The sequence below is a fragment of the Protopterus annectens genome, chromosome 6.part0 (genome assembly GCF_019279795.1).
Source record: "Protopterus annectens isolate FY-2018-M chromosome 6.part0, PAN1.0, whole genome shotgun sequence".
NCBI lineage: Eukaryota > Metazoa > Chordata > Ceratodontiformes > Protopteridae > Protopterus > Protopterus annectens.
The window spans coordinates 151,378,774-151,403,728 of record NC_056737.1 but is presented as its reverse complement, the minus strand read 5'-3'; the positions used below and the strand labels follow the sequence as shown (position 1 = coordinate 151,403,728).

Below are 24,955 nucleotides of genomic sequence, written 5' to 3'. Positions count from 1 at the left end.
TATTATTCATCCCTATTTACTATATTATTTAAAAACGTAAGTAAGGCTGAAAAAAATGCTCAGTCATCAAAAGGGAATGTTTGGTTCTGAAGTGGAGATCCTGCTTAGTGAAGTATTACCTAAACTATTCCCCATTACAGTGGCTGAGTAAACAGCTGTTAGGCAATACAGAGTTATGCTGTTGGATACTATCACACCACACCTTCCAATATAATCTCACCCGTAGTCCCAGACTAGTTAATAGGAATGCTGATGGGTTGACTAAGTCTTACAACCCAACTATACAAGTCTAAACCTGATGATTATATGTGAGGGGAGCAGTTGTAACACTGAATGTAAAAATTAGGAATATTCCATTAGATATGCCTCTAATTTTTCACAACCATTATTCGGGTAGTTAGTTACATTAGATAAAATAATGAGACAATAATAGGCTATTTGTGGTATATAACATACTGTAACCTGGAAAAACAAATCAGGAAGTTGGTTCCTTGACTGAGAGTCACTGTGGGGTAGAGCAGTGCCCCTGCCCAAAGACGCATGAATTATGGAGTTGGATGCCCATTCACGGCCTATTGCAGATATCGCCTGAGGAAAAATCAGGTGAAGAATTTTTGTTCATAGATAAGAAATACACTAGCTGTTTTTGTGGGCCATTTTATGCCTAGTCAATTTCCCTGTCAAAGGTAAGAATCAAACCCTGTACCTTGTATCTGTGGGGTAAACACATTAACCACTATTCCAACCCTCCAAGATCTTGTATCAAGACCTGGCTGCAACCTACACACAGTAGTTGCTGAAAGGGCTATGGAAAACAAAGGCGGTGGAATTAATTCTAAGAACTATGAACCTTATATTTAAGTTAGTTAAACAGTGTAAATACTTGGCAAGATTCAGTTTGTTGGCCAGCCAATGATCCCTTCATTTTTTCTTTTACGTGGATACTTTCTGCCACCCCCATTAATATTTATTGGGGAATAGGTAATGCTGCATTAATGTTAACCTATTACGGAGGTACTAAGGACAGGCTATAAATTTATTTATTTGTGTTTATTGGCCAGAAAAGTTTAACTGGGGCAAGTGCTCATTTCTGTGGAGTCCTTTATTGGATCTACATATACAATGTAGTAAACCAATTACATTGTGCAGTATTTGTAGAGACAGTGAGTAACTGCTAAAGTCTTTTGACTACTTATATACTCCAGATTTCAATGAAGTGGCATCTGCTACAGTTTTGTAAGATTTATGGCTCATGTCTAGACTAGAAGGATTGTATATTGCCAGATGTTGCATAAAATCTGTGATACTAAAGTTACTGTAGTACTTTCTGCTCCCCCTATAGATGCCCCTGCACTCCTTATAGATGCCCTTTAATATGGTAAGTATATAGGATACACTGTGGTTCTTTCATATGTATGGTCATCACTGTCTCCAACTTGTCCATTTCTGACCATTTCATTTTTCCTGGTCGCTGAAGTCTGTGCACCATATTCACATAAAAGACATTGGCAAAAGTCAACTAATAATGGGATTACCTGCTGAGATGGTCTTGGTCTGAGTCCCACAACCTCATCCTGCCTACTCTCTGCTTAGGAAAACCTTCTAAATAAAGTAATCACAAACTGACAGTATCATCTAGTTATTATAAGAATATACTAAACTGATCAGCAACTAAATCTCTTTTCATTTACAGCTGAATAGATATTTAGCACATACTTGCTTATTATCTCTTTATCCTACATACCATTGGAAATGTTAAATCAGACATCATAAGTTGCAAGAAAGCAGAATGTCTGGCAATAACAGACAATTTAATTATATACAAAAATAGCATGTTGTGTGCCTATATTGTTATCTATACATCTTCAGGAAGCTTTTTGTAGTTATATATAGTGCATCAGTCTGTAAGATTCATTTACCTTTATAGCTTTTCATTGTATGCACAAAGGGGGAGCCACCATGGACCCCAGGAACTACCGCCCCATTAGCCGAATGAGCCTTGATTGCAAGGCCTTGGAACGTATCATCATGGAACTTAGAAACAAAGACATTGGTAATCTCCAAACTCTGGACCCCATCCAGTTCGGGTTTGTAACAGGCAGATCATGTCACCTAAACCTGATAGACTTCTTTGAAGCAGTCACCAAAGCCGTAGACAAGTGAAAGGTGGTTCACACAGCCTATGCCAAGGCTTTTGACACCATCCCCTACTCTGGAATTATAGATAAACTCACTAAACTAGGTATAAATCCCTATGTCACAAGATGGGTTGCCAACTGGCTCACTGACAGAACCCACACTGTGAAAGTAGCAAACTCCAAACCCAACTTCAGACCAGTGACAAGTGGAGTACCACAAGGTTCAGTCCTGGGTCCTCTCCTGTTTGGTATCTACTTTTTTGAAGTATAGGCTAACACAGAAGGTATTTGGCTAACGAAGTTCGCAGATGACTGCAAACTAGGAGCCATAATCGAAACTCCTAACAATGTGGACATCCTACAAAAGGGCCTCAATAAGACAGATGCCTGGTGTCAAAGCCATGGCCTCAAGCTCAATGCGAAAAAGTGCATTGTCAGCCCCTTTGGTAAAAACTCTGTACCCATGAGCTACCACATATGTGGTAGTCTACTTAACACCGAAAGTGTGATAAGAGACCTTGTGACACAGGTGGACAGTAGTGTTTCCTTTGATAATCTTATCGCCACAGTAGTCAGGAAATCCTTCTATGTGGCACACCTCATCACAAAAGGTTTCTCATCCAGGAAAAAAGAGGTCATTGTTCCCCTCTACTCATCACTTATTAGACCCATTATAGAGTACAGTGCCCTTTTTGGTATGTACCTCACAATACATCTACAACAACTGGAAAGGCCAGAGAAATACCTCACAAAGAGGATTACCGGCCTCAGACAGATGCCCTATGCAGACCGTCTCAAAAAACTCCAGCTTTACTCCATCGCATATCGCCTACTCAGAGGTGATCTCTGCCTAACATACAAAGCTATGTCAAACCCAGAGCTGTTGGATATGCTCACTTAAAGAAATCCTGATCCCTCCAGGTTACAAGCTCTAGGGACCTAAACCTTGTCACCACAATAAACAGAACATGCTGGAGGGATAAATTCCTGTCCCAGAGACTTCCCATACTCTGGAACAAACTACCTATCTATATCAGACAAAGCTCCTCATTAGCACTCTTTAAGGAAAATCTTGATGATTGGATGGGAAATAGGAAATTCACCCCGGGGATCACCTCTGTGGCTCTGCTCGACAGGGGCACAGGAAAATAATTTTCTTGGGTGGTGAAAGCCAGGGTACCGTTTTGGCTAGGCTTATATAGGCCCTAGGGCCAATAGCCTTGTACCTACCTATGAACCTATGAACCTATGACACCATTGGATTATTTTCAAAGTATGCTGCTTGTTTGAATAGCAAAAATTGTGCAACTTTATTTTAAGAGGGTTCGATTGAAATACAAGCAAGCAAAAAATATATATTATACACACACAGACACACACACACACACACACACACACACACACACACACACACACACACACACTCTCTCTCTCTCTGTATACATATATATACATATATATATATATATATATATATATATATATATATATATATATATATATATATATATATATATATATATCCATATATGCTATGCCTTTGTTATGAGGTTCAATTGAAATACAAGCAAGCAAAAAATATATTATATACACACACTCCACACACATATACACACACACACACACACACACACACACACATACATACTTTTTTACTCTTTTTTTTTTTAAATTTTACACTCATTACATAGCAAAATGGATGATTAGTGAGTGCAAAATAATAGTGGACCTTATCTCCATTACAGTCCTAGCTCCACTATATATATATATATATATATATATATATATATATATATATATATATCTATATATATTTATTTATCTATATTTATTTATTTATATTTGTTGACCGGGGGTGTCCGACTGGACATAGGTCCATTTTCAGCGGAGGCCCGGGGAGAAAAGCTCCACAATTAAAATAAACAGACAGTAGTTACATTGGATTACATAGCGATGAACAATTTACATAGGAATTACTTACAACATATTTACAGATGAAGAACATAGTACATCAGTAGACAACTAGAATCTTTATCTGTGAAGTACATAACAGACATTAACAAATGTTTCAAGAAGAAGTTCCTGCTGTATAATAAGTACTGGCTTATGAGCATCTGAGCTTGCTATAATCAAGGTAGTTAGTGGAGTGGAAAGAAAGGTAGTGGTTGGATGGGGAGGGTGATATTAGAGTGGGAGTTGCAAGGGCATAGCCAGCATGTTTTTAGGTGTGCTTTTAGTAAAGTTTTGAAGTGGGTGCATGATGGTATGGAGGTAATTGTGGGTGGGAGGGAGTTCCATAATTTGGCTATGGTGCAAGAGAATAGTGCTTCACCAGCAGAGTTATTGGCTTTAGTGATCTGCAAGTGATTTTTGTTGCTGGATCTTAGTGGTCTGGTGGTGCGATAGGTTGGAGTAGATTCTGGAGGGATGGGACATTTAGTGGATGATTTACTAGCTTGTGGGCAAGTGAGAGTTGATACCATTGAAGGAGGTGAGGGAGTTCAAGCCAGCCCAGTTCAGCAAGTGAGAGACAGTGGTGACTACGGTAGGATGCCCCTGTGGCGAATTTGGCGATTTTGTTGTAGCAGGTCTCTAGCTTGTTTAAATCGCATTGCCTTAGGTTGGTGTATATTGGACAGACATAAAGTAGGGTGGAGATAAGGTGGGAATTTGCTATTGAAATCTTTGCTGCTTTGGTGAGAAGTTGCTTATTTCTGTATAGTGCTCCTAGTTTATTGTGGACTTTTTTATGGTCAAGGATATGTGAATGTCAAATTTTAGTTTATTGTCTATTTCCACTCCTAGCAATTTGGTGTGTTCAGTTGGGTATATAGTGGTGTTGTCTTTTGCTGTGATGTTAAAGTGAGAGTTGTTTTGAGTATGTTTGGTGGGTTGGAAGATGAGTAGTTTAGTTTTGTTTGGGTTGAGTATTAATTGGGCATCGGATAACCAAGTTTCAACAGAGGAAAAGGCTTCCTGTGTGACTTTTTGCAGTTTGGGTAGGGACTGGGCTGAGCAGATGATGGTTGAGTCATCTGCGTATTGTATGAGTGTGCCATGTTTGGTGGCAGAGGCTAGATTATTGGTGAAAACAGAGAAGAGTAGGGGTCCAAGGATGGATCCTTGGGGAACCCCTATGGAGACAGGTAGTTGGGGAGATATGTCATTCTGCCATGCAACGGATTGTTGGCGGTCAGACAGGTAACTCTGAAACCAGTTGGTGACCGATTGTGAGAAGGATAGGTTATTGAGGACAGAGATAAGTTGTTTGTGTGGGACCATGTCAAATGCTTTAGATAGGTCTAGGAAAGTAGCAGAGGAGAGATAGCCATTGTTTTTATGCTGAAAGATAGTGTTAGTAAAGGAGAGTAAGGCAGTGGTGGTGCTATGGTTTGGTCAGAAACCATGCTGAGTATTGGAAAGGAGGTTGTTAGTAAGGAGGTAGTCTGAGACCTGAGAGTGTATGCATCTCTCTAGTATTTTGAAGAGTGGAGATAGAATAGCTATGGGGCGGTAATTGGTTAGTTCTGTGGAGGGTCATTTATATGGATATATACATACACACACATATATATATATATATATATATATATATATATATATATATCCATATATGCAATGCCTTTGTTATGAGGCCTTAACTCCATCGACCTGTACGTTTTATAGCAAGTATCAACTACACACCTGCTCTACTTCATTCTGTAGCAAATTTCTTAACTGACTTACATTTAGCATTAATGAACTGCATGTACATTCCTTTGTTAGAAAATTGCTGCTCATTCCAAGTGTTATAAAGTGAATTCATCTACAGAGGAACCATATAAACTGATGAATATTGTGGACATTAAAATATTTAGGGCATTAGAAATTTTTTTCACATTGGTTTGCTCCCCACAGACTGCAAATCATTAACTCCACACCCACCCAACCAATTGAACCATTTGCCCACCTCCCATATCACTGGGAGAAGAGTTGGCAGCTATCAACGATGCTTCAGCCTTTTGCTTGCTGGCCTAAACCCTCAAGGTCATCCTGTTTCATGTTTGCAAGGGCAGTATCTACAAGCAGACCCACATACTTCTGGAAAGCATACATCGGGGTTTCTCTTTATCTCATACCTCAACTTTCCAGATTTTTGTCTCATATTTTTCATCTTTCTTCAAAAATTGTGGTTTTCTGGCACATCTTTGACAAATCATTGAGGAGTGAAGGCAAAAAATTATGACAGACATTTGAGTTTTAGGCTTCATATCATTTATAAAAAGTCATGGTAATGCAGAACCTGTTAGTCTATCAACTTTCTAAGTTTGTAAGAGTAATATTTAAAAATTGTCTCGATTTAGGTGCCTTTTCCCCACCATTATTTATGGCTTTGCCCAGATTTCTTGCTCTGGAGAGGTTGAGAGGTGTGCTTGATCTTCAGTGTCATGTGTTTCAGAGTGTGAGCACCACCCCACCTAAGGGGAGAGGAGTGCCCCATGCCCATTCACTCCTCCTCCATGCCTGGACCCTCTAGAATCATGGTCAGTGATTGAACCTAGGTTACAATAAGGACGCTACCTCTCTCTGTGCCACAGTGCCAGGATAGTTTTGGATATCACAATTACATAACCAAAACAGCTTTTCAAGTCTTAAATGTGGTTTCTAGAAACATGGTATTTATGTTTTTTTTTTTTTGTTTGTTTGTTTTTTTTAGGTAGAAATTAAATTGCATGACATTTGGTCCATGAAAATTTGTTAAACACCAGAAATGGTTCATACAACAATGAAATGCTGCAATGCAGTATACAATGGTCTTGAAGAAATAATGATGTTATAAAAATCATGGTGTGTATTAAGAAACAGAACAGCCACGTGTCTAAGTATTAAATTGTGAGTTTTACTAAGATATGATGCCATTGTCTTGTAAATACATTCCTGAATCTTTCATTTTCAATAAATTCTGTTTATTATGCCAATCTGTGTTACCATGCAGACTAACAGATTTAAGGCTTAGTATTTTCCACATCACTAAACAACACAGACATGAAAGCATTTTATACTAATATTACACATCGAGGTTTGCACTTGCTTGTACATATATACAAAAAAGTATGCACGCGTTTTCACCTTGCTATTTCCTGACTTTACATGTTATCAATTGGGAAAGCAGCTTTTTAATAAATAGTATAAGAAATAAAGCAAGGCACACATTTTTATCATTTTCAATATTGTCTTTAGCATTTAAAAACAAACTAAAAATATTTCCAAACCAGAAGAATGTGAAGGATTATTATACAACACTGCATCAGTATTTTTCTTAAAGTGTTGCATAGATTTAATTCTTGTATAATGCAAATGAAGGACTATGTTCATACTGATCAGTTTTGAATGTGAGGTGTCATTAATTACAATAAACTTATTAAAGTATATGACTGTTTGTAAAAGTAAAGCAGCTTCAGCAAACTGACTTATTTCACATTAAAACATTTATCTTTATGTATTATGCAACACTGAAGGAAACAGTTCTAAAATGATCAAAAACTTTGAAACCCCACTAGGTATTCAGATATAGTTCAATATGCAACATATTTAACTGCCAAGAAAAGGTGTGCAGACAGTGACAGCCAGGATTGAGGAGTCCTTGGAGGTAGCTCAGTGCAGAAGTTCAAACGTGCTGCTTATACCAAACAGCTGCAGTGTACGTAACCATGATGAATGACGCAACCAAAGCACCATATAGGAATGAGCAGCTCATAAGTGGAGGAGGTGGTCTTGTGCGCACAAGAAAACTTAACCTGGGCAATGATTCATGGTGGTGTGGGTCGCAGAATTGATCACTGAGCAGAAGGTAATTGCGGTGCTGAACTGCAAGCAGGTTTCTAAAAAATTAAAACAGAGACTTTAGACAGAGGAGTATGTGGCTGTTTCACTTTGTACTAACTTCAGAGCACTGAGTGCATAGAAGAAAAAAAAAAAAACTCAATTATTTTATTTCTATTTTGCACTCTTTCCCTGCTGCTGGTGCCTGCAACAAAAACCCTACCCTGCCAACTTAAGTGACCTGCTCAGAGTCACAGGCAAATGAGGATTAGGTAATCAAAGCCCGAAACACAGAAATTAGAGTTCACAATCTTAACCCTTTACGTCAGCTATCAGATTACTTTGTAGCAGTGCAATAAAAATTAAAATTAATTAATGTTTGTTTCTTTTCTAAACATACACACATACCAATTTACTGTTGTGAAATGATACATATAATACAGTGCAATTTAAAATTTTGGAACTGCAGAAAATGTTGAAATGTATTAAATTTAGTGCAGCTGCTATATCATGTCACCATAAACATAATGGATTCATGATTTTCAGATAGAACACACAATTAAAAACATGGCTGTTGTGCTAACATTAAATGTGGCAGTCCACAGACCAGTTGTTAAGTGCCCTCAGTGTCATGGTTCCCAGCAGTTGCTAGTAAGGCTATCATGAGAATTCAAAGCCATGGGAAAAATACAGTCGATCATTCAAAAACATATTGAACAAGGACACAGTCACCTTTTCCGGTTCATAGGAATATTGCAAACTTAAGTCCTAATCTGTCTTTTCTAATTTGTTCTCACAACAAAAGTATGAAATGCAAAGATATGATTGCACAGCACCAGAATCTGAAGAGAATAAGGCAACTACCAGATACATGAATGGACTAAAAAGATAAAATCAGAGAGGCATAACATAATGCAGCAATAAATACACTGGAAAATGAGAAAAACAGATCTGCATCCAGAATAGTTGTTGTAGTGTATCCAAAAAAATATACATTCAAAAAAACATAACAGTTGCAATGGAATATTAGAAGCAAAACAGGAAAAAACATTCATTAAGAAAGTAAGAGTAGCACAACAGTGTCTGTACGTACATAATCAGCTTTGCAATTAACAGAGCAAATTAGGACTAATTTATTTATGTTTTGTAAGGTGCACATTTTATGGATGCGTGATCTTTTAAAAAACCTCATATCTCCACATCTTGGATCATAAATGAAAGAAATTATAATTGTGGGCATGTACCATGTCAAGCACAGCAATTCCATACCTAAATACTCTTTAGGAAAATGCCACACTACAGTATCTCAGCCATTACAACCACAGTGATCAGGTGCAAAGATTTCAACTTACAGATATCCTAATTGATACTCTGCTCCACCGCATGGAGATAACAATATCACAGAAATCATAAGGCAAACAAATCTTGAGATGATTTGTGCCTTACTAATACCCACCTTCAAGATACGTCTTGTGCTTATAGAAGGCCAGGAATGACTTGGTGGTGTCCCATCAAATCATCATGGCTCATCATGAGGAAGGCAAAGGGGTCACCGTGTTTAATGTATAAAGGCATTTTATTCCAGAGATGACGTAAATCTTGAGAAATAATCTTTCCCTCCATCAAGTTTTGTTTATATGCTGGTGAAGATTCAGATCACTGGGATCTAGTGTAAGCAGATCTGTTTGTCTAGCAGAGATACAAGAGATCAATGAGAGGTGGATCCTTAATGGAACAGAATGCAACACATGGCTCTCCACGTAAGAGTCTGTAAGAGAAAGTATGTCTTGCAAGACAATGTTTTTTAGACCAGCAACATTTTGGCTTATGTATGTGGATAGATACATACCAAGGGGGGAATTGTGCTCTATAATTGGTCTAGTTACAGCAGAGTGCAAAGGGATGACAATATCTTTCTCCGTGGATGAAACACCCTCACATATCAGTTGTGCTAAATAGAATGATTCCATGACAGCTAGTGATACATGGTGGTCAAAAGAAAAGGCGTTGTTGACCAAGGTGCCAAGATCCATGATTACCATCTCAATTTTGTATGGAGTGTTAGTTACAGTCTAAGTTGGAAATGACAGTAGCAATCCTCCACATTTCTGTATTACATGTTAGCTCTTTTTTAATGGTTTATTCTTGATAAAACGATAATGTACCAAGGGATAATCAGACAATAACACTCAAATTGCAAAAAACAGTAAACCTTGCCTAAGCATAATTCTGGGGTCCATGATTTAGAGGTCAGAGAAGTATATGTTAAATAGAATGGGCCCCAGAACTGGTTCTTGAGGTACACTACTGGTTTCCTTCTTGCTTTGAGCCCATTTGCAATCAGCACTGCCATGAGTGGGCCTACCTGTAGGCCCTTTAGCTTATTTACCATAAAGGGTATCAAATGTTTCAGCCACATCAGGACAGGCTTTGTGCACAGCCTGCGTGTTACCTTGAAGAAGTTTGTGAACAGCCTGTCTGACCATGAAGACATTTAATAACTTGTGAAAATGCAAACTATCTTTAACAAACCAAATTGCTAATGGACTAGGTGTCAGCTATTTTCAATATCACACTTTATGAAGTCAGACATGATGCATTCCATGGTCTTACAGATTAGACTAGTTGTACAGGTGGGTCTATCATTTCTGCAGTCTCTTGCAGGCCCCCACCCTTACAAAGGTGTATCACAACAACAGTTCTCCATACTTCAGGTACATACCCTGTAGTTAAATTAAGGTTAAACATATTCAGCAGATGTTCCACAAGGGCATGGTCAGCATTATTTATTAGTCAACCAAGTAATTTAAGACCCACAGAAGTAGCATTTTTGTCTTCTAGAAGCACAGTTAACACGCCCCTTTACAATCTTAAGGAGCATCAGAGATTCAGGAGTTTGCTGCAAACATCTATGCCCTGTGAATTACAGTCCAACATTTTACCAGCATCACAGCTGCTCACTCCAGTTAATGACCACTATTGTGTTCTCTATATGCAATGGTACATTCATTCTAGCTCAACTAGTGCCAAGAACTTGAGCCGTATTTCCTAGCATAAAAACAATTTATATCACAAATGCATTGCAAATGAGTATTTCTACACAACTGTACTTTTACAAGAAAAAGACAGCATATTCATCATTTAGCATCCATTACACCACTATGTATAATTTCTATAAATTGTATGTAGACATCAGATGCCATAATAACCAATGCCCCACCAAACTATGTATGGATATTATGACATCTGAGAATTAAATCAAGTTATGGAAGTAGCGTTGACTGCTAAGACATCTGAAGACTGTATAAATGCTATGGAATAACATTTTTTAAATAACAAACATACATATAAAAATACTAAAATGTATAATATTTCTTGAACTTTTATAGATCTGGCACTGGCACTTAAAGACATGGCACCCAAGCAACATTTGTGAGACTAATGGACAGATCCCTGAAACCCTATGGTAATGGCCCTTACACTTACCAATGTCTTCATTTATTTACCATTTTATTCATTCTACTCTCTGTTGATCTGGTTAATCCCAATGGACTACAGGCCTCCTTTCAGGCTGGAGCCAAAGTTATATTCATAGTGACTGGGGGAATCAGGCCAGGGTTCTGGGAAATAATTGCCCTATTCTTGTCAACAATTTCCATGGGATCTTTTACGTCCACTTGAGCTAGATGACATTTATAATAAATTCTTAAGACCTGGACTCCAGCCTAGGTTTCAGACAGATTGTCTGTTAATGTATCTACAAGCAAGATAGGTATAGCAAAGAAAAAAATACTGTATGTGTAATAGACAGAGGGATTATTAGGTCCCAAATAATAAACTACAAGCTGTACAAAACTGGCCTATTGGTGCTGTGAAGTAAGTCAGGGCATTTGTGGGGTTATCTGGGTATTAATGAAAGTAAGCACCCATTTTTATATCAACAGCAAGTCGTCTTACAGAGCTGACGAAAGAGAAGATGCCCAGTTAAGGTAAAGTGGGTATTAGAGACAGATAAGGCTGTCAAGCAGTTAAAGAAAATATTTTTTTCAAAGCGTGTTTTATCATCTCTGGTTTTTAGTGTGCCTTTATTTCTTCATACTGTTGGATTGGAGATCAGCCTAGGCAGTATTATCACAGGTTGTTGATAGGGAGGAAGACCCTAAATGTTTTCTGAGTCATAAGTAAAGTAGGGAAGAAATCAAACATTCCACTACTGATAGGGAATATTTTACTATCAAGTAGGTCTTCTCTTCACTAAAATATCTTCCCACCCAGCACCTTACATTGGTGATAAACCAGCCACTCCTGTTGAGGTTAAATTTGCATCATAATTGACACACATAGCTGCGTAGGTGGGCACTGTCCTTACAACCACTCAAATTCACAGTGTAAAACCAAGTTCGCTCAACCGTCCACAAGGCAGATGCCATATCAAAGGCTCGTAGTCCATCTCATGAGACTGAAACTGAGAAATTCAAGCTGCAGAGAGTGGGTTTAGTAGCTGGAGGAGGTTAATAGCTGGTGGTGGGTAATTTAGCATAGTATAGTGGTACTTGCTGAGTGATATGTCAAATGAACTGAAACTGGCATAAAAGAAAGCAACTGCTATTACCTGTAAATCTAGAACATAAATTTGTTGTGGTAATTTTTTTTTATAAGTTAAACTTATTTTAAATGGAGTTATTCCTTTAGGAATGGCAAGGACATTGCTAAATTAGTTAGCAGAGTTCCCCTCAGATGTTAGATTAATGAAGACAGTCAGTGGTATACAAAAGGAGGGTCTGCAGTCAGCCATTTCAGGTTCACTAGTCAATCCTGAAAGGAGATTCAATGCCTAGAAATGTGGCTGTGGGTGAAGTACTAAAAAGTAAAGACAGATCTAGAAAAAGACACCAGAAGGAACTTGGACATCTTTCCTGCCTAAAGAAAACCAGAAGAAAGACAATTGTTGACTTGTTTAAACAACCATCCTAAAAGAGATTGCATCTTTATTGTATTAGACAGCACTTAAAAGGATTTTAAAGTTGTTATCCTTCTATATGATTATTTGTTAAGAGCATGCATATTTTTTATTTTAGTCTGCAATACTTCATTATTGTATAAACTGGTGTTCTGTGTTGCATTCTAGATGCCACAATGTATTTTATGTTCTTTTAATTTAATAAAGTACTTATATATAGTTTTACTTGACTATTTCTTTACTTATTAGCTATTATAAAACTGAAGCCACAATACCTATAGAAATGATATAATATTGTAATAATGCATCCTCAAGGTGCCAAAGACCAGGGCAGTCAATTTACTATAAAATATCTTGCATCAAACTTGTTTGAAAGCTTTGGAAATGCAATGAAAATGTTATTCAGCATCTTAAACACGAGTGAGACCTTCCATGGCTCTGTTCTGATGACTATTTTCTCCTGCAGGATTTACTACACCTCTGGAACTTATTCCTCCATTACAGAGCAACAGTTGTTTCTGACTGGTGGAAACCTTGAGACTGAGACTGTTATTGGCTAAACTGTGAATCGGAAATGGCAACCTGGATGGCTACATAACAAATTATTCATAGGACAAATTATATGGTTGCCAGTGATATGTCTACTCTCCTTGGAAATGAATGGCTAACTAAATGAAAACAAAATATATAAATTTGTGATAGGTAGCGTTTTGTTGTGCAGCACCAAGATGTGCATTTATATAGCTCAGTTACTTAAGAAGACTCCTGTTTTCTGTACCTGTCCTGCCCCAAATGTGATTATTTTGTTGTTACAAAATGCCTGTATCTGACACGTGATACCACTAGTGTATGCTTTAATTCATTTTCTGTGGACTGTCTGTGGTGTGGATTTTACTTTTCATGTCATACAAATAAATTGCTGTAATTTATTTCCATTACATATCCCTATATATGTCCCAAGGCATTTCAGATATTTCAGGGGTCATAATCCATGCTGCCAATCATAGCACATGTGTCAAGGGTCGTACTGCATGCAACCGATCATAGTATACGAACCTAGATAATGCAGCTGTAATGGACACAAAGGATTATTACACACCATAGTTGAAGACCACAAATATGCAGGCTAAAGAACCATAAAATGGCACAGTATGTGCCTATAAGTAGGAAGAAATACAAAATAAATATTCATCACAGACCTACAGTCTCAACCACAGATCATTAGCAAACACATATGCTATGTACATTTACTAGGTTCTTTTATACATCAAGAAAGTCAGTATGATGGTTTATGCAAAGTAAAACTGAGCCATAAGCAAGGTGGGAAGTCTCACAAAAATGCATTCAGCCACTTGATAGTATAATACCACATTGTTACATAGTACCACAACAACATGAGACAGTACAGATGCATATTACAGTTAATTTGAAAGCTAGGACATGTGCAATCTGCAAAAAGTGTTAACGTAAAAAATACTTTTGTGATATTTGAAGTACAAGTTCATATAATGGAACCTCCTAAGCTGTAAATCGCAAATATCTAGAATAGCCACCACAGATATAAATAAAGATCTTGTAATATCGAAATATGTTCAGCATATCAATTCATGATTAACAGCAAGCATTGTCATATGACACGTTACTCTTTGACAAAGGTAGACAGCATGATAGCATACCCGGTCACAGAAGAAACAAGCTGTTGGGGACATTGGTCAAGCAATGTATGCCAGCTTTCCTTCTGCAAAAATGTGTGTGTGTGTGTTTGTGGGGGGGGGGGGGTGAATTGGTGCTTCCATCAGGGCACCAGCTATTGGAGGTTCAGTTGAATGTGCAACATAACGACAGGGAAAATGTCCCAGTTCTCAGCAGCCCCACCCGTGTTGCATGCTGGGATGCACGTCAGCAGTTATTGCATGCTTATCTTTAGGGAAGTAGAGCTGTTCTCCTCTATTCATCTTCATGCCACTCTATATAATTAAATAAATCCTTCTTCTGATGATGTATTATGCCTCCTCCCCAGCTCTTGCTTTCCATGAATGAACAAATGGAGTATACCAGGATGAATAATGCAGGGTCAGCAGAGGCGGTGAGGGTCCAAAACATTTGTCAAAAACATAGATATGCATAGTGCAGTATTGTAGATATTGGACTATACAGCATATATATGCCCAAGATCATCACTTTATAAGAAATCCTAAGTTAACTGGAACAGGGATGATACACAGGCAACAACCAAGGAAAAGAAAGAAACCCAGCTAAGTACATGACACATGTGAAACTGGAAGTAACCAAGGGACATGTCTGACGTGCAAAATCAGAGTGCAGCCAAAGGAATAAACAGCCACTGATTTCAGAAATCATTATGCCACACACAAGCCACAATCTGATTACATGAGAAACTATATGTAAACATTAGTTAATTAATATTAGAGGCACACCTGTGCACAGCATACCTCTCAACCTGTAAACACAAGAAATCTGGACAAAGCCAAAAATAATGGGGGGAGGACAAAAGGCTCCAAAATAAGGACATTTGTTTCTCAATATTGCTCTTATAAACTTAAAAAGTTAACATACTAAAAGGTTTTGCATTAGCACTCATTGTCTGAAAGATATGATGTTTTCAAATATATGTTATTTAGTGGCATTGATCATCAATGATTTGCCAGAAACACAAATTTTATGAGGGCCAGAGCAAAAGTAAGAGACAAAAATCTGGACATTCTGCAAAAATACTGACACTTGAGCGGTATGGTGCAGAGTCCAAAGTCAGCAGCAAGAAGCAGTGTTGACAAACTGGGTCACAATTACAGTGGAGCAGGGGATCTAAATATTTGTGTGATTACAGTCGCTCAGTAAAAAGACATATGATATAGGAACAGACACACTCATGACTATCAAGAAATACCAGTCAGTGACTATTAATACAGTTTGGTTATTGCAGAAGAATGTCTATGTATTTTACTTTGCTAATGAGGTTTGTGTTACTGAGCTGAGTCTGTTTACATATGTGACACAAGAAAAAAGTACCAGTAGTGGGTAAAATTATGCACTGGTAGCAGCAGTTATATTTGCATGACAGCAGAAGGGGAACCCTGTTTTTTAACTCTATTTAACATTCTACCCCTTCTCCATTTCCTATCTCCACCAGTCCCATGATTTCCTGGATTCTCACTCCATCACTGTTTCTAGTATTTTACTCCATGGGCTACACTGCTTTTTGTGAAAATGTTCCTTTGCAGATCCCAGGAACTGATGGTATCTGTAATTGGCTGCCTGCACCCTATTCCTTCCTCCCTCTCCATCCTGTTGATAAAGGCTAACCTCTTCTCATCAGCTCAGCATGATGGGATGCAGCCATATGATATATCTTCCTGTAAAGGTCACTAAGGAGAATTGTCTTAGCTCGTCTAGTCATTGCTACAACAATTTCTCTTCATTCTACACATTCTTCTGGTATTCACTTTTGGCCAGCTTCAAGTAGCACAGCGTTGTATGGTCACCAGATCTGCAAGCAATACTCAAACTGTGGCTTGACCAAGGCCTGTAGAGCAACAGCAATATCTCCTTAGTTCTATAATTTATTTCTGAGATTATACCACATCGTTATGTGTGCTGCTGCCATGGTCCTCTCACACTACTCTTCGTGATCAAACGGACATGTGAGCACTGCAGCACGGTCAGTACTGAGCTGCATTCAGTTGCAACGGGAATAGTTAAATGTGGCTCCCATTAACTAGTGGAAATGTTTTTAAGATCAACTATATCTTTAAAATGGAGGTTTCTTATCCTAGGTGTTGGTATAATTTTGGATTATTTGTGTATTAGTTTGGAGATGGTGTGTTGAGGAGGGGGAATAAATCCCTCCACAAGTGGTATTCAAGATTTAGAAAAGTATAAAAGACAGTTTAGTATACTGTGCTGTAGTCTGTTACTATGACAGGGAAGTCAGTTTCACCAAGAGCCAATTTATTTCTTAAACACTAGTGATCTCTACTCATTTGTGTGTGACGTGCCAGGTTTTCCCAGGATGGGTACATTTTAAGTAAACTAGGGATTTACCCTTTTCCCAGTGATGCAGCCATGGAGTTAGCATATATAAGTAGCAGGTCTGAGGGGTGCAGCCCCCTACACATCAAGGGTACAGAAAGAAGGCTTTCCCAATATAAAACTGTTTTTTTTCTATTAATATTTACTCCCAAATCCTGTTTGTATTATATTTGGAAGTTTTCATTAGGTGTGATCACTATTTTATCAGGAGTCCAAAAGTGTAACATTTTTCAGGGAACCCACCACACCATAATGCTGCTGCTGTGGAGTTTCACTTCATGTGGATTACATTAAAGGTCTGTCCTGTTCTAAGTGATGCTGCAGAGTCATGTTTAGCATTTTGAAAGTATTTAAGTTGTAATAAATTCTTTTCTTTGCTACAGATTATACTTTTTCAGCAACAGTTGTTTTTTTCAGACTGAATAATATTTTTTCATTGCTGAGCCATTCACTGTCCTGCTGCACATCGTATTCCTATTATGCCTTGACCAACACCCTGATCTTTTTCTCACTCTGTTTCCATCATGTCTACTTCCCCATTTAATATTTCATACAAGGTTACTGTAATTCAAATTAAATGCTTTGTATTTTTGTTAACAGAACCCCACTTCTTTCATCTTATTCAGTCTTCCCAAATCTTCCTTCCTTTTGCTCTCCTTCCATCTTTTACTTTTGCACCTATATGTGGGTAGTCATCGAAGAGGTAGACCCAGCTTTCTGTCTAATATGGTATGACAACAGCAAACACAGGGAAAAGAACCAGCCCTTGAAGAAGAATGCTTCTGTATTATTGCATAATTCATCGTCTTTACCCTTGATATTAAGTACCTGTTACACCAGCTATGTCTCCTCCATGTCAGCTGTGCAACAATCCAGTTTTTTTGGTTTGCTCCTTCTCAAACCAATGCAGTTCTTCCAGCAGTTACCTGTGATGGACCTATCTGAAGGCATTGGTGAAGCCCAGTTAGACCACATATTCTGGCAAGCTTGTGTAAATTCTTTCTGATAACTTTTCATAAACATGGAACCGCTTCAGGTGGCAGTGACTTCTGGCTATGAATCAGTGTTGGTTGTTGTTCTACAGATTCTTATCTTCCATGAAGTCAGCAGCATTTCCCTTCAAGTTTCCTACCACTGCTCTTAGGCTAACAGGACTGTAGTTTAAAGATTTGTCTGCCTCTCCCCATACATACAAGAGCAACTATCTTGTCATTCTCTAGTCTTCAAACATGTCTGCACTGGAAAGTGATCTGGTGAAGGTCTTCATCAGTGGGTATAACAACACACTGACAGACAACTCATCTGGTCCATATCTCTCTCCATTTCATAGGTGGCTACTTTTTCCTCTGTTTCCTCTTCTTCCTATTTCTCCATCCAGATATCTACTTACTGCCATCTCCTCTTTATTTTATCTTCATCACAGTATGAATATCCCTTTCAGTCATGAATGGTGTTCATTCAATAGGTAATATCCTTTCTCATCCTGGTTAAGGTCTGCCCTCTTCTCTGCACTGTAATTTAAAGCTTGGACTATGAACATGAAACTTTCCATCCTGCCCAACAGCCTTCTCTCTCTCACTGTCCCTTCTATGTGTCTTGGGTGGGTGAATACAGCACCTCAATATACTTCTTAGGGTAGTGGGCCTCTTTCTCCACTCCCAGGTCTTGCATTTGTTTATTTATTACATCAGTTAACTGGATAAGTGAGCTGGTCCATACAACCTCTTACAGCAAGGATCTAAGCCAAAAAAGTCAGAGACACCAAAAATAATCATAACAAAGAAAATAAGTTGAATTTACAAGAAAATATAATCAGTTTTATGTAGTTTTTATGTAGATTTCCATTCCTTTCCTATTTTCTATCTCTGTCGTTCTTGATTAGTTATTAGTCATGTAGCGACATTTCCAACCCTCACTTCTCTGTGTCCAGTATTTCTCTGATGACACCAGAAATGATTCCCTTTCCACTTGCACTACTTATTGCAGCTCTCCAGTCTTTCTATGTAGAATCCTTTGTGCTTCTCCATTAACTTTTGTTTGCAGTTCTGTGGCTATACCTTGTGTCAGTTTTTATCTTTGACTTCTACCTGAGTAGACATTCCCTTCTTCATCTGTGACACTTCTTCTCCTCTCTTAGTCTAAAGGTATTCTTGCTGAGATATGCTTTTCCAGCTGAGTTCTGAGTACTGTTGCCAGTTTTGAGCAAGCTGGAACATGTTTCCATCATACACATGGACACTGACAAATTCTCTCCCTTGCTTCCACCAATCCCAAGACCGTCTTCCTTGACTTCTGCCAAAAACAGACATTATGTTCCTTAATCACTTTCATCCTCACAGTGCTGGCTGCTGGTCTGGATAATGCTTCTGAGGAGTGCAGCCCCCAATTCTCTATCCTGGCACTGCTGCAACATTCTTGGATCTGCTTTATACTGTCTCAAATGTCATGATAGGCAGGTCTCTGTGTCCTGGCACATTGAAATAGTCATCCACCCACCCACCTCTTTATCGATGCCTTGGCTGAATTCTCTCATATCTAACTTAGTCTAAAACCAGAGACCAGCTTTTCTTTAGAATGGTCTTTCCTTGCTTCTTTGCTCTGCAAAGACTCGTAAACCTCTTTGTAACCAAGAGTCTGGTCACCAGTGCCATCTTTTCTTCTCCAAACTGTTTTTTATTCTCAGTTCCCTTTCCCAAAGCACTACCTATTTTATCTGCAACCATTACCTACCCACTTGTACCATTTAGCTATTCTTTCTGTCTGTTCGTAGGTTGGTACTAGGCTATCGGCCCTAGGACCTATACAAGCCTAGCTATAACAATTCCTTGGCTATTTCTTCCCACAATATTTACTGACCTGGACCCCTGTCTAGCAGGGTGACTGACTTGATCCCCAGGGTGAATTTCCTATCTCCCATCCAATAGTCAAGATACTTTTAAAGAGGGCCAAAGAGATGCTCTGCTTGACATGTATGGGCAGTCTTTTCCAGAGTCTGGAGAGTCTCTGGGTCAGGAACCAACCCTCCAGCATGTTTTGTTCATTGTGATGACAAGGTTTAGATCCCTGGAGCATGTGGCTCTGAGGGATTGGAATTTCTTTAAGTGTAGCATGTCCAACAGCTCTGGGTTTGACATGGCCTTGTATGTTAAGCAGGGATCGCCTCTGAGTAGACGATATGTGACAGAGTATAGCTGGATTTTTTTTACATGGTCACCATAGGGCATCTGCTTTAGGCCTGTGATTCTTTTAGTGAGGTATTTCTGTGACCTTTCCAGTTGTTGCAGATGTCTTGAGAGGTACATACCAAACGGGGTGTTGTATTCAATAATGGGTCTAATGAGGGATGAGTACAGTGGGACAATGACCTCCTTTTTTTCTGGATGAAAAGCCCTTAGTGATGAGGTGTGCCACACAGAAGGATTTCCTGACTATTGCGGCAATGTGGTTATTGAAAATGAGACCATTGTCTACCTGTGTCCCTAAGTCTCTTATCACACTTTTGGTGTTTAGTGTACTGCCATCTATGTGGTAATTCACAGGTACATGTTTTTTCCCAAAGGGGTTAACTATACATTTCTTGGCATTGAGCTTGAGCCCATCGCTCTGGCACCAAGCATCTGTTTCTGTAAGGCCCTTTTATAGAATATCCACATAATTTGGGGATTCAATAATGGCTCCCGGTTTGCAGTCATCTGTGAACATTGCTATCCAGAGTCACTTAATGTTGGCCTGTATTTAAGAGAAGTAGATGCCAAACAAGAGCGGTCCCAGGACTGAACCCTGAGGTACTCCACTTATCACTTGTCTGGAGCTGGAATTGGAGTCGGCTACTTTTACAGTGTGGGTTTTGTCAGTAAGCCAGTTGGCAACCCATCGAGTGACGTTGGGATTAATGCCCAGCTTAGTAAGTTTATCTATGATTCCAGAGTGGGAGATGGTGTCGAAGGCCTTAGTGAAGTCCAGATAGGCTGTGTGGACCCCTTCCCTTGTCCACAGCTCTGGAGACTAATTTGAAGAAGTCAGTCAGGTTCAGGAGACAAGATCGGCCCTTCACGAACCCAAACTGGATGGGGTCCAGTGTTTGAAGGTTGCCAATGTCTTTGTTTATATGTTCCATGATAATACATTCCATGGCCTTGCAGATCAGGCTCATCAGACTGATGGGGTAGTAGTTCCCAGATCTAAGGTGGATCCCTCCTTGTGGAGTGGGATAACTGTAGCTGTGCACCACTTAGTGGGCATGAAGTCTAAGGTAAGGCTATGATCAAACATGACACTTAGGTGAGGTGCCAGTTCATTTTGTAGTTCATGCAGTACACAGCCTGGGATGTCATCTGGTCCCATGGATACTGTATTCTCAGCTTTGGAGAGTGTGGTTTTTACCTGTGTGGCCATCATTATTGGAATATGGCAAACTTTTGGTATTGAGATGGGCCCTTTAGGGGTGAGAGGGGGGTGAATTTGGCACTGAATCAATCTGCCAGTATATTGGCAATATCCTTGGGATCAGTATATTTATTGTCATTCTGTTGTAGCTCAGAGCAGATCTGAGCATTGCCATTTAGATTCTTGACATAGCTATAGAATGCCTTGTGGTTGTCTTTGGAATCTTTGGCAATTTTATTTTTGTAACTAGCTTTGGAGGATTTTATGAGGGATCTCAGCTTCTTACTGAGGCTGGTAAGGGAGTTTTTTGCATCCTGGGATTTTCCTCTTTTCTTCAACAGTTACTTTCTTTTGTTGTAAAGTTTTTTTATGGCAAGGGACCACCAGATTGGCTTCCTTTTTTGGAGGACAGCGTCTTGGTTCTATTTGGGATGGCACAATTCATGCACAAGTGGATGTGCTTGTACAGTGCCTTAGTGTAGGATTCAGCAGTCAAACTTTCAGTTCCTATCTGCATGGGTGTCATGAAGTTTGTCTCTTCAGACTTGAATAGCATGAAGTTGTCTTTGGAGAAGTTTTTTACAGACGTTTCCTTACTTGGGGGTGGGGGAGGGATGTGGATGTCAATGGTGATTAGCTAATGGTCAGACCTGACCAAAGAGGGGGTGACCATAGGTGTGGAGCATCGATTTCCCATGTTGGTAAAGACCAGGTCTAGTATATTGGAGCCTCTGGTGGGACTATGGATTAGTTGATCCAGGGCATCGGAATTAATGAATTCCAAGAAGCGTTGGGCAAAGATGTTGGTACACGAGTAGTTTTCCCATTAATGGCAGGGCAGTTGAAATCATCCAGTATTAGGGTGTTTGGTTGTATCATAATATTGTCCAGTATGTTTAGAAAGGGGAGTGAGAATCTTGAGGCATGGTAGGGGATCTGTAGCAAGCTACAATTTGGATTGCAGTCTTACCTAGTGTTAGTTGCACCTGGAGAATTTCAGATGCATTGTGTTGGGCAACTAGCCTGGTGGTGTGAATATCCTTGGTGAATATGGACACTCCTCCACCTTTAGTGTTTCAGTCCTGGTTTGGTGGCCGAAAAGTGTAGTTAGAGTTGTAGCCTGGTATTGCAGGGGTGCTCTCTGGAGCCTTGAACCAGATCTCAGTTACTGCACAGATATCAATGTTCTCCATTTTTAAGAGTGCCTCGAGAAAGTGCATTTTAGGGTTTAGACTTCGAGCATTGAGTAGCATTACCTTCAGATTTTGCATGCTTGTACCTGTTACGTTGGTGGTTTTGTCCTTTGAACTTTGCCTAAAAAAGGCACTATAGGGGTGGCAGGAGCCTTAGCCAGTAACCTGAATCCCAGGAGTGACAGGTACAGACCATCTCTGGCAAAGCATCATGGCCTGTCGATCATGTCATCCCAGGCAGACAGATACTGGTTCCCCTTTGAACGACACCAGAAGCTTAGCCAATTGTTGAAGTCAATCATTTTGTCCTTATACTGTGGTTTCATTCTGGGTGAAGGCAGGATGCTACTCAGGGCTAGGGTCATACCTGCTTGGGCCACATGATCTGAGAGCTCTTCCATGTCTCTTTTCATGTAGTCCAGGGGGGTACGTCTCAAATCATTCACTCCAACATGGACAATGACAGAGTCATATTTGTACTTGTTGTGGAGTGACTTGAGTGCTGGTTACCTCCCCCTCTGTTGTGAACAAGTTGAACACACCTTTGAGAAATGTTCAGAAGTTATCTAATTACAATTAAAGCAAATATTTTGCAAGATCATTGCACTTTCCTAAGGTGAGTTTCACTGTATGAAACATAACACTCATATTTTGCTTTGATTGGCATAATGGTTAAGGTGTGTACCTTGCAGACACAAGGTGCAGGGTTTGATTCTCACATGGGGTAATTGCCTAGGCTTAAAATGTCCCACAAGTGCAATTAGCCTAGTACTAATTGATGAACCTATATAATCTATGAACCTATAATGACAAGGGAAGGTTACGCTAATAGAGGAGTGGTAGTGCTTTTAATGACTGCAAAGACTGAGATTGTTTTTTAGGGTTTACATTCCAGTAGGTTATTTTTAGGTTGGATGTTTACTGGTGCACAAGTGGCAAAAAATGATATTTATGTCAGATTTACTGTGCTATCAGTTGTAACTCCTAAACAGCACTACTTGCTCCCAGTAATCACAGATATCAGTTCCACTACGTCAAAGCAAATACCCTCCCCACCTCAGACCCATACCACACTGATGGTATGATGGTACCATGGTAATATGCGTGCAGTCAGCTGATGAATCCATGATGATTTTGTAGAGTTTCACGCATGTTAGTAGTTATGTACAGTTAGAAAAAAGAATTGTCAACACACGACTGTCAAACTGGTCTCTAGCATATAAGCAGCAAATCCAATACTACTGTAATGGCACAAGTGACTTATTAACCCTCCATATAAGTATACAGAAAGTCCAGGTCCAGAAAAAAAGAAATTTATTAAAACTGTTCCTGATTTAAACACAACATTTTCTGTCAGCTTTTTCAAGTGGTTATCTCTCCATCTGCATTAATATATCACTAATGCACCTGACAGCCTACAATGAGCAAATACAGGTCCGGCAACAAAAAAGTAGGACTATCATCCACCTCATGGTACAGATATTGAACATGACACCACTGATGAGGTAAACAATTACATCAGCGAATTCTCTATGGTGTAGTACCCAGCTTTGTTCATGTTACACAGCTGGATGATAAATAACTTGTATCATTACAAAGACAGCAGGTTACATGCACTGTAGATTAGCATACTGGAAAAAACAAGAAATGAGTGTGATGGTGGTAACATAGGTGAATATGTTTGCTGAAAATGCATGTGCACAACATCAGCTATGCATGATACCATGGTAGTACAACAAAGCACTGTTTGGGAGGAACATGACTGCACTATGCACCCATGGCACACAACATAGGGGCATCTCCATAATTGATCATAATGTATAAACCATTCAGAGCAGTGCTAATTTATGTCTCATTTGCATGTCTAAAGTGACCAAGCCACAGGGCAGGCATAGACATTTCAGTGTGTACCACAAGGCAAACCATTTGCAGATGGGGAATACCATTACATCGGAACATTTCTGTGTGTGTGTGTGTGTGTGTGTGTGTGTGTGTGTGTGTGTGTGTGTGTGTGGTTTCAGATATGTTGTGTGCAATGACTATGCTCTGCTAAAGTAAAAAAATGTGCAGTGCATAGACATTCTGCATATATAAGCATTATCAAGATGATATGCAACAATGGCAGTGGTACATTTCTGTAGTGATGACATGATGCAGTCTCCCATAATTATGTATGATGGGCTTAACTTTGAGACAGATTTGTGCCTGTACACATGAGGTAAATAGTACATAGTCAACACAGGAGTTCCAAGATCGACTTAATGTAATGTGATGCAATGGTGTATATCTTAACAGCACAACATGCATTGCATGTGATAGGAGGATAACATTCTTATAACAGCAAATATACAACTTGATGTATCAAATAATGGTGTCAAGAAAGATTGTCATGATCCTAGATGAGGCTGCTTTCAGCACACCAATTT

The 24,955-nt window shown here is 39.1% G+C and overlaps 1 protein-coding gene across 4 annotated transcripts in view; it reads right to left on the bottom strand.

Moving 5' to 3' along the window:
- Nucleotides 1–6,997: 6,997 nt before the first annotated feature.
- Nucleotides 6,998–24,955, bottom strand: part of AKAP6 (A-kinase anchoring protein 6) — a 2,898,826-nt gene continuing 2,880,868 nt past the window's right edge. For all 4 annotated transcript variants that reach the window (XM_044073884.1, XM_044073885.1, XM_044073886.1 and 1 more), the window contains one exon: nt 6,998–7,999. Coding sequence is in view for 1 of the 4 variants with exons in the window: in XM_044073885.1 (XP_043929820.1) it covers nt 7,955–7,999 (45 nt within the window). In the remaining 3 variants the exon portion in view is untranslated. The remainder of the gene's footprint in view (nt 8,000–24,955) is intronic.